Here is a 10,256-nt window from a genome sequence, read left to right as displayed (position 1 = left end):
TGGCTAGCCCTGATGGCTATATGCTACCCCCAGTATCAGAGGCAGTATGCCTATGCACACCAGTGTTGGAGTACATGAGTGGGAGGGTGCTATTGCACTTGGATCCTACTTTTGGGTTTCCCACAAGCAGCTGGTTGGCCACTGTGTGAATAGAATGCTGGATGAGATGGATCCTTGGTCTGATCCAGCATGGCTCTTATGTTCTTATGAGACTGAGAACAGAGAGGACGGCCAGGATCTCTTCTCGATCATCCCAGAATGCAGGACACGGAATAATGGGCTCAAGTTACAGGAAGCCAGATTCCGGCTGAACATCAGGAAAAACTTCCTGACTGTTTGAGCAAAACGACAATGGAACCAACTACCTAGGGAGGTGGTGGGCTCTCCCACACTGGAGGCGTTCAAGACGAGGCTGGACAGCCATCTGTCAGGGATGCTCTGACTTGGATTCATGCACTGAGCAGGGGGTTGGACTTGATGGTCTTGTAGGCCCCTTCCAACCCTACTATTCTATGATTCTATGACGGCTGGCCTCAGCACCATTCACTGACAGCATACATCTCTCAACGTGGCCATCAACATAAAAAAGGTTGCCCACCTCCACACTGCAAGTATTAACTCGGACATGTTAGGAGTGAGTTAATCACAAGTTATTGACATTGTGAACAATTACTGCACTCATTTTGCATATATTTGAGCTTTAATAGAATTGTCAGGCTGTATTTTTTGCATTTCATTGCTATTTGACCCCACTGTTTACACACTCACCCCCATGTGTAGAGGTTACCTGCCTACTGGATAGCCTCTGATGAAGTGGTAGCTAATGCCATAATAAATCTGTTAGTCTTTAAGGCGCCACAGAAGGATCTTTATTGTTAATGTATATCCCAGAAGTATCGCTAACTTTAAACTGGCAAAACTACGCCACCTCTACCTGCTTATTGTTTTCTGATATTTTTTCTCTTTATTAATAATTTCTAAAAATCTTCTCGTCTCATTCTACGCACCCTCAAGTAAGCCCCCCTAAAGACAATCAAAGCCCTCTCTTCTTTCTGTCCGTATATTCTGCAGCTTGCCAGTAGCTTTTTGGAGCCGTGACCAATGAACGAGCACCTTGATCCGCCATCGAATAGAAGTTTTCATACAGTTTGAGTTGCTAGGCAGGTTCGTATGGTTTCTCTGTTCACCAGCCAGCTTAGGACGTCCTAGCATAGGCGCTAGTAGGGCGGGAACTCCGAGGGCAGCCAGCCAATCAAATAGAAAGACTCCGCTCTCTCCCTCTCAGTGGGCGACTCGCATAAAGCGACGTGGGCAGCCACCTATCCGGGTGTAGAAATCCAAGCACGCTCCCGCCGGATTGGGGCAGCGCTGCATTTGAATTGGGTGGTGTGCGCGGCGTTGTTTCCTCGTTTTTTGCGTAGCTGGAAGCAGCCAATGCCTGTCCCGAGGGTGGGGGGGGGGGGGGCGCACTGAACGGGCCAAGGCCACAGACGAGATGGGGGGAGTGAGGCGGTAGGGAGACACCGGGCGCGACCCCTATGAACCGCCGAGGAGCGGGAGGCGGCCGCGGCGCCATGGAGCGGCGCTTGAAGCACAGCAGCCGCCGCTTCGCCTCTGCCATGGGCAGCATCGTGGACAAGGTGAGCCCCGCGAGGGCTGAGCAGGGAAGGGCTCGGGGTGGGCCTGCTCTAGCGGGCCGAGGGGGCCGAGCAGGGTGGGCGAGGGTGTAGGCCTCTCCGAGGGGCCGAGGCACCTCCCACGCGGGCCTTTTCCTCCTTGCTTTTGGGGCCTGACCTAATTTTGACTAGACAGAGTCTCTCTCCCCTCCCCTCCCCTCCCCGCTCCCTTTCTAGAAGGGTTCCAGTGACTTTAATGGCTGCTTGACAGGCAGAAGTTCAACGGGCGGCGTTTCTCTATGGTCATGAAGGTTCAAGAGGCGGAGGAAGCTGTGCCTGCGGAATGCTGACCGTCATGCAGCTATTAAGGGTGCAGAACCCCCTTCCTAGACCAGAGGGGAAGGTCCTCATCCTGGCCTTGTTTGGGGGGTGCCTGGGAATTACCCAGTTTTTTCAAAGTTGCTTTTTGACGCCGTTAAGGGATAGGACTTGACCACGGGAGGAAGGGAGGGAAACAGGACTTGGCAAGCCTATATGAAAAATTGGGGGGGGGGGGGAGTAATGCCTTAACGTTTGCTGTTCAGGGAATCACTTTTTCAAATGGCCCTGTGAGCAAGTAAACATAGATCGGAATGTTCTGTCAGAATTTTGTTAGCCAGGAAACTTCATGGAGACCTAAGAAAGATCCAGGAATAATGGATGTCAGTTCACTTATTTCTTGTGCTGGGAAGGGATGATGATGATAATGTAAGTCTGTCTCTGCCAGTAGTCAGTAGTATACAAGCTGGTAGATCCTGATCTCTACTACAGCAACTTCTGTGAAGTAAGAGAAGTTGTCATGTGCCTTACCAGCTGTAAACTGTCAGCTGGCATATCTATGTATTCCAATATAATCTTCCACAGGTATGTGCTCATGAGATCACTGTGAGTGCCAGACATTAGACAAGGAAGTTCTTAAGAATACAGAATTGATAAGAGCAATATCTTTTTTATTGGACAATCTTATAATTGAAAGAATGCATAAGAGTTTTTGCTAAACAGAAGGCTTCATCTGGAAGATGAGTTTTTGGGGATTTCTTGTCTAGCTTTAGGGCAAGAGATAATTCCATTGATTATGTTGTTGTTGTTCAGTCGTTAAGTCATGTCCGATTCTTCGTGACCCCATGAACCATAGCACGCCAGGCCTTCCTGTCCTCTGCTGTCCCCCGGAGTGTGCTCAAATTCATATTCATTGCATCGGTGATGCTATCTAGCCATCTCATCCTCTGCTGTCCCCTTCTCCTTTTGCCTTCAGTCTTTCCCAGCATCAGGGTCTTTTCCAGCATCAGGGTCTTTTCCAGTGAGTTTTCTCTTCGCATTAGGTGGCCAAAATATTTGAGCTTCAGTATCTGTCCTTCCAATGAGCAGTCAGGGTTGATTTCCTTTAGGAATGACTGATTTGACCTCCTTGCAGTCCAGGGGACTCTTAAGAGTCTTCTCCAGCACCACAGTTCGAAAGCATCAATTCTTGGGTGCTCAGCCTTCCCTATAGTCCAGCTCTCACAGCCATACGTTGCTACTGGGAAAACCATAGCCTTGATTAGACGGACCTTTGTCTGCAAGGTGATGTCTCTGCTTCTTACTATGCTGTCTAGGTTTGCCATAGCTTTCCTCCCAAGGAGCAAGCGTCTTTTAATTTCATGGCTACAGTCACCGTCTGCGGTGATCTTGGAGCCCAAGAAAGTAAAATCTGTCACTGCTTCCATTTCTTCGCCTTCTATGTGCCAGGAAGTGATGGGGCCAGATGTCATGATCTTAGTTTTTTAATGTTGAGTTTCAAACCAGCTTTTGCACTCTCCACTTTCACCCTCAGCAAGAGGCGCTTTAGATCCTCTTCGCATTCTGCCATGAGGGTGGCATCGTCTGCGTATCTGAGGTTGTTGATAATTCTCCCGGCAATCTTAATTCTGACCTGTGGTTCATCCAACCTGGCGTTTCTCATGATGTACTCTGCATATAAGTTAAATAAGCAGGGCGACAATATACAGCCTTGTCGTACTCCTTTCCCAATTTTGAACCAGTTGTTTGTTCCATGTCCGGTTCTTACTGTTGCTTCTTGACCTTCGTACAGGTTTCTCAGGAGACAGGTAAGGTGGTCTGGTACTCCCATCTCTTTAAGAATTTGCCACAGTTTGTTGTGATCCACACAATCAAAGGCTTTAGCATAGTCAATGAAGCAGAAATAGACATTTTTCTGGAATTCTCTTGCTTTCTCCATGATGCAGCGAATGTTGGCGATTTGTTCTCTAGTTCCTCTGCCTCTTCGAAACCCAGCTTGTACTTCTGGTAGTTCTCGGTTCGCATACTGCTGAAGCCTAGCTTGTAGGACTTTGAGCATAATCTTGCTGGATTATGCGCAATTGTACGGTAGTTTGAACACTCTTTGGCATTGCCCTTCACTGGAATTGGAATATAAACTGACCTTTTCCAGTCTTGTGGCCACTGTTGAGTGTTCCAAATTTGTTGGCATATTGAGTGCAGGACTTTAACAGCATCATCTTTTAGGATTTTAAATAGCTCAGCTAGAAGACTGTCATCTCCGCTAGCTTTGTTGTTAGTAATGCTTCCTAAGGCCCACTTGACTTGACTCTCTAGGATGTCCGGCTCAAGTTCAGTGACCGCACGATCATGGCTATTGGGGACATTCAGATCTTTCCTGTATAGTTCTTCTGTGTATTCTTGCCACCTCTTCTTAATCTCATCTGCTTCTGTTAGGTCCCTGCCTTCTTTGTCCTTTATCATGCCCGTGTTTGCACAAAACGTTCCCTTGAAATCTCTGATTTTCTTGAAGAGATCTCTAGTCTTTCCCATTCTGTTGTTTTCCTCGATTTCTTTGCATTGTTCATTTAAGAAGGCCTTCTTGTCTCTCCTTGCTATACTCTGGAACTCTGCATTCAATTGGGTATATCTTCCCCTTTCTCCCTTGCTTTTCGCTTCCCTTCTTTCCTCAGCTACTTGTAAAGCCTCATCAGACAGCCACTTAGCTTTCTTGCATTTCTTTTTCTTTGGGATGGATTGAGTTGCTGCCTCCTGATCAATGTTACGGACCTCCATCCATAGTCCCTCAGGCACTCTGTCTCTCAGGTCTAATCCCTTAAATCTGTTCCTCACCTCCACTGTATATTCATAAGGGATATGTTTTAGGTCATATAATATAATAAATAAATTATACTTAAAATCATCATGCAACTTTAATAGCTCCAAGGTCATCCTCATATTTCCACACCACGATGTCCTCAGTTTTTCTGTAAAGTTCAAAGAGGATATGCATATATGGAAATATATGCCTAACAGTCAGCATTGCCTGAGACTTCCACATATGCCTTTCCCATGAGTTTAGCTATTTTTAAATTTTATTTATATATAATGTTTATACACCACCCAATAACTAACATTCCGTGGGTGATTTACATTAACATATATGTATCTCTCCTTCAAACGTTACAGAAAAAGATATAGTTGATATTCTGCAGAAATATGGGGCCCTTTTTCATGTGATGTGGCCTTGGATTGGTCATGGAAGTTGGCTAGGCTTTGGCAGACCTCTGAGTTTGAGCTGAGGTGTGACTGTCAAAGAAGCTAACCACTGCTGATAGTGATTAGATATAGAGTAAGATGCAGCCTGTGGGAATTGTGCCCAAACATCTGCAGGAAGCCAGTGCAGATAGTCAAGTATTACTCCACAATGGTGCTCTTAGCAGTATAGCTCTACACAGAGCTGTGTGCTGTATGTTCTGTTTGGGGCAGTTCTGCAACTGCAAGTTGGTGCACTGAAATATCCCTTTTTCATATTTTAAATTCTTTGATGAATGGTTGTGTTTTATAGGAACTGGGCATTCTTAATTATAATGTGTGTCTTAAACAGCAGACACAACCTCATAATATCAGGATAGGTACTTCCTTCAGTATTGTCCCAATAGGAGGGTGATTAGCTTGTAAGACTAAGCTGTGCACAACCTGTATATGGTATACCATTACTGACAGAAGGACAAGGAGTGACCATTTGTTACAGAATGCTACAGCACAACAGATGTCATATGTAACGATGCTGCCCCTCAATATTGCGTAAGAACATAAAAAGAGCCCTGCTGGATCAGACCAAAGCTCTATCTAGTCCAACATTCTGTTCCAGTGGTGGCCAACGAGATGGCTATGGGAAGCCTACCAGCAGGGCATGAGCACAATAGTACCCTCCTGCTCATGTTCCCCAGCAGCTGTTATTCAGGGGCATATTGTCTCTAATACTGGAGGTAATATATAGGTTTCATAAGTAGTAGCCATTGATAGCTTTTTCCTCCATGCATTTGGCTAATTATTTCTTATTCTTGGAAATTTGCTTAGCTTGTAATTCCTTCCTGCTTGCCTTGTGTACTCTATTTTCCCAGGTTAAGATAGGAGAAAGTGTTTTTCATTTAATTTGGTGTGATCGTACCATGGTACAAATTAGGTGTGTGAGCCTTTTATAGTCTCAGTGGAAGAAAATAATATGGAAAAATCCTTATTTAAAAGCCAAATGCAGTTGAGATCCTCTGTGCCTTTAAAAAGCAAACAAAACAAAAACACTGTGGGAAGGATAACAGAAACAAAGTCACACCAATATATCGAGAAATGAGCATTTCTAGATACTTGATTCAAATTGACCAAAACTGAACAGAAGCCGATGTGCTTCTAATCCAGGGCCTTTTGAATACAGCCAGAGGCAGTGTGCCTTCAGAGGGTGTGTTTGTGTGACAGACTTAAGAAAATGGCATGGAGAAGTTAAATACCCACTCCCTCAACACCACTGCTTTTATCAAATATGGATCCACACATCCTAGTGCAGTAGCTGCAAACAAAAATCTGGGCAGGTCCAGTCACAGATCTCCTGTGTAACATAAAGTTTGGCCCTGCGTAATGCAAACCAACACTACAGCAGATATAAGTAAGGTAACTTGCAAATCAGACATGTCCTTGTTCAGAGTAAATCCATCTGGGTTAGCACCTTGACTGAAGTTGTGATTTCAGTGTGCATTTTACACTGGATCTGGAAAGGTTTTCTTTTATCAAAATTTCTAGCAATGAACTGACTTGTAAAAATTGTGTCTATTTTCTTAACCTAGTACAACTTTCCCTTTGATGAAGATATGATTGTCTCTATCAAATCATTGACTTATGATACACCTGATGGTAAGATTCCTTTCCGTGTTACTATATTTTAATCATTGTTTGGTTTATATCTACACAGTATAGATAAGTTTTGAAATACATGTAAGGACTGTATCTATAAATGGAATTTACTCAGTCTGATGAAAATCCACCAAGTTTCATTCAGGTTTATTCAGTCATGTACAAAATGTTAAGCTTGAGATTGACTTTTTAGTTCCATACTAACATAACAGTATGTGTATCCTTGAGGAACCTTACTTTTCGACACATTTGTGTAGTGACCTTGGTTGAGTAGTCAATTATATTGGAAAGAAATGAAGATAAAGTTTCTTCGATTATGTTATATAAAATATCTACATAGGAAGTTGAATTTCTGTGCAAAAGTTGAGGCAAAGAATGGAAAAGAAGTCAAATACAAGATTAATTGGAAAGGAACACCAAAAGGCAGTCTTCCTGGAGATATTATTCTGATTATCCTATTATGATGTGCTTATGTTGCAAAATCTCCTAGACACAACTAGTGCATATTGTTGTGCTTAGCTAGATTTAAATCGACACGTAAGACCAATAGTGAAGCTGGGAATTCTGTAAGGTGATAGAGATGTAAATAACAATAAATTTTCCATTATCTGCTTCCCCTTCTAGCCACAATGTTCTAGGGAAGGAAAAAAACGTAATTTTGTCCTACTTCTATCATGGGCCATGTTGGAGCAAGGTCTGGAAGGCATGAGAGATTCTTTGTCTTCCAGCTCCATTTTAATATTTTTGCTACTGCAGCTGATGTAAATGGTGAATGGAAAGGGTTCACACCTCTGGAACTTCAAGACTGAGCCAAATTCTAAGAATTCAGGATCCAGTACAGTCCTTTCCCAACACCGCAAAGCTCATCTGTGGGTACTCTTACGGTCTGAGTGAAACAAGTATCTCATCCTATCCTAGTTTCTGGTCTGAAGTTAGCCATGGTTTCCTCATTCAGCTATGATGGGAAATTGATTTAACAAACCCCAGAAGCTTTCAGTTGTAGAGTGCAAGGAGAGGGAGCAGAAAAGAATGCATGGGCACAAGCTTCGATCTTGTACTAATAAAACATGGTTTATTAGACCAAGATCATTACATCTGACATGAGCTAAAGCTGTGTTTGGTCTTATACAACCGAGAAAGAAGAAATTATTACTTATGTCTAGTCCAGCAGTAGAAGGGACTGCTTGGAACTGTTATTTCTTTTTTTCTGTAGAAGAGAGGAGACCACAGATGCACTAGTAGTGAATGATCAGGGACATGTTGCCAGCCTTGTCAAAAGCAAAAAGGTTCTTTGCATACACATTTTTTCTTCTTTTTCTTCTCTTTTTTTAAACCCCCGCCCCCATCAAATATCCGTTTCCCTTTGGAAGCCTATTCCCAAGTTTGTCACACTCTGGAGTGGCCAAGAAGCAGAACTTGGAATGAGTCTATAGAGATAGGAACACGCTTTTCTCCTCCAGCAACTTGGGTCATTGGGACAGGTATTGGGTTTAGCCCTCACCCTGATTGTGTTGCCAAGTACATCCCTTTACTTTGTCCCATATAAGTCAATAGTTGCTATTCTCTCCTAGAAGGAAAAGTAAAACATTGCATTTCAAGTGATTAGTCCAGTGCCACCCCAACACTGCGGCCTGGCTTCTACTGCCAGGGATTCCTGCATAAAGCAAGCAGAGTGCCCATGATCAGTCTGCCAATGATCCTGTCAAGACATAACCCTTGCTCCTTGTGTGCCCCACCTATCGTAATAGAAGCAAATTGTCAGTGTTCTGTCATACTCTAGAGGGGCCAAGAAACAACCCAAGATAAGGCTCTGCAAATAGGAAAAAGCTCAATGAGTGGCTTCACTAGTTTTGGAGAGCAAGTTTAGGCCCCACTCTGAGGGTGTCCCTAATTCACCACTTTGCTTTCTCCCATGTGAGGGGCAAGTAAGATTGCAACCCACAGAATTAGTCAGAAATGTCTGTTCTAATAAATTCTTATGCATGTGGCATTATTGTAATGGTTCTTCTATCATTTCTAGGGCCAAAGGTTTGGGGAGAAGAGACAAGCACTGATATAGATAGATCCTACCAGGTATTAAAAATGTATAACTTGTAATGAGTGTATTCTTATGTTTGCAATTGCCAAGTAATATTTTCTAAGTTGTTGTGACCAAGTTCAAACATCTAAAAATGTCTGGGAAAATACATATATAGTTGTAACAATAGTATTTTTAATGGTGCTATAGTGACAGATTGAAGACGTCCTACTGAAACCATTAATAGATCCTGTTCAGGGTATATAACTTGTAATTAAGTTGAAGGTTATTACTTTCTCTCGTTCTGCTTTCCCTTTACGCTAGGTTCTGGATAAATAACACTTGAACAGATAACAGATTGACTAACTAAAATGACACAGTTTGTACTCGGCTATTTATTGACAGCCCTATAGAATGTGTTTTGAGTTGTTTGCTATAAGGCTCAGGCTCTGTATTCTCTTTTAGTCCCAACATCCTTACTATTAGAAACATTTGCTTGCTGGAACAACAGTACTTGTCATTTGACCTTGCAGTCTGACTTGTCGATCAAAGAATTTTCAGTTGCTGAGCTCGAATTTTAACTTACTGAGTCTTCCAAAGTTACAACCATGTAATTCTCTTGATTCTCCTGAAGTAGTACTAAGACATATGAAAACAGGTCTGTCACTTTTCCCCTGTGAGTGAAGGTTAGCAAATGAATGGAAATGCACTCATCCTATATATTCATGGTCTTGTTCCCTTCATGCTCTGCAGATTGCATATTTTAATGGCAATTTACTACCAAGTCACAGACAATTGCTAAATTTATTTATTTGTTTTTATTTAAGATATTTCTTGGCTGCCTTTCAGGGCAGAAGCCCTCCCAAGGCGGCTTACAACAATAAATTCTTATTCATCAGCAGACAGGTCACTATAGGACTAATGAACTTCTCTCACCAGTCTGCTAAGTCTGTGCCTCCTTTCACCCATTGGCTATTTCTCCTGTACCTTCCTTCACTGAGCTCCTTATGGCTGTACAGTTCTGTACTAAAGTCCAAGGAAATGTGCCGCAGGGCACCAGAAACCAGCAGGTTGAATGTAATGGTTCTTGACACTTCAGTTAAATCTGCCTGACAATTTGAGCAATGCATACCTAATGGAGTTTTAAAACGTTATTTATTTATTTGAAAGGTTTTTAACCCACCTTTCAGAGTGCACTGCCTTCACAAGGGGACTTACAGTATTACAAAAACATGAACATACAATTGCAGTTAACACACATGCGCTTGTACACATCATGAAACCACTGATAAGCAACTGTAATTCTACCCCTTTTTGCATTTGTTGGCTTGTTCAGATGTCACAGCCCAAGTGTGGTTTAGCCATTGGGGCTTTACCTAAGACTTGCATGCTTTCTCTTCCCGCTTATGCTTCATTTC

General features: G+C 43.0%; 1 protein-coding gene across 10 annotated transcripts in view; it reads left to right on the top strand.

Annotated features, from left to right (window-relative positions):
• The first annotated feature begins 1,488 nt into the window (after positions 1 to 1,488).
• Positions 1,489 to 10,256, top strand: part of HJURP (Holliday junction recognition protein) — a 35,611-nt gene continuing 26,843 nt past the window's right edge. For 7 of the 10 annotated variants that reach the window (XM_084843344.1, XM_084843342.1, XM_084843341.1 and 4 more), the window contains exons 1-3: positions 1,489 to 1,640; positions 6,755 to 6,821; positions 8,842 to 8,894. In XM_084843344.1, the coding sequence (XP_084699470.1) occupies positions 1,539 to 1,640; positions 6,755 to 6,821; positions 8,842 to 8,894 (222 nt within the window). In that variant the 5' untranslated portion in view covers positions 1,489 to 1,538. Of the gene's footprint in view, positions 1,641 to 6,754; positions 6,822 to 8,034; positions 8,108 to 8,841; positions 8,895 to 10,256 lie in introns of all 10 variants that reach the window. The other 3 variants (XM_084843352.1, XM_084843351.1, XM_084843349.1) reach the window with 1 other exon arrangement.

Source organism: Heloderma suspectum, chromosome 3, assembly GCF_057233095.1.
Source record: "Heloderma suspectum isolate Gila_16-S chromosome 3, 16-S_ref, whole genome shotgun sequence".
Classification (NCBI taxonomy): domain Eukaryota; kingdom Metazoa; phylum Chordata; class Lepidosauria; order Squamata; family Helodermatidae; genus Heloderma; species Heloderma suspectum.
Note: the sequence above shows the minus strand (reverse complement) of the source record. Positions and strands in the feature narration are given on the sequence as shown.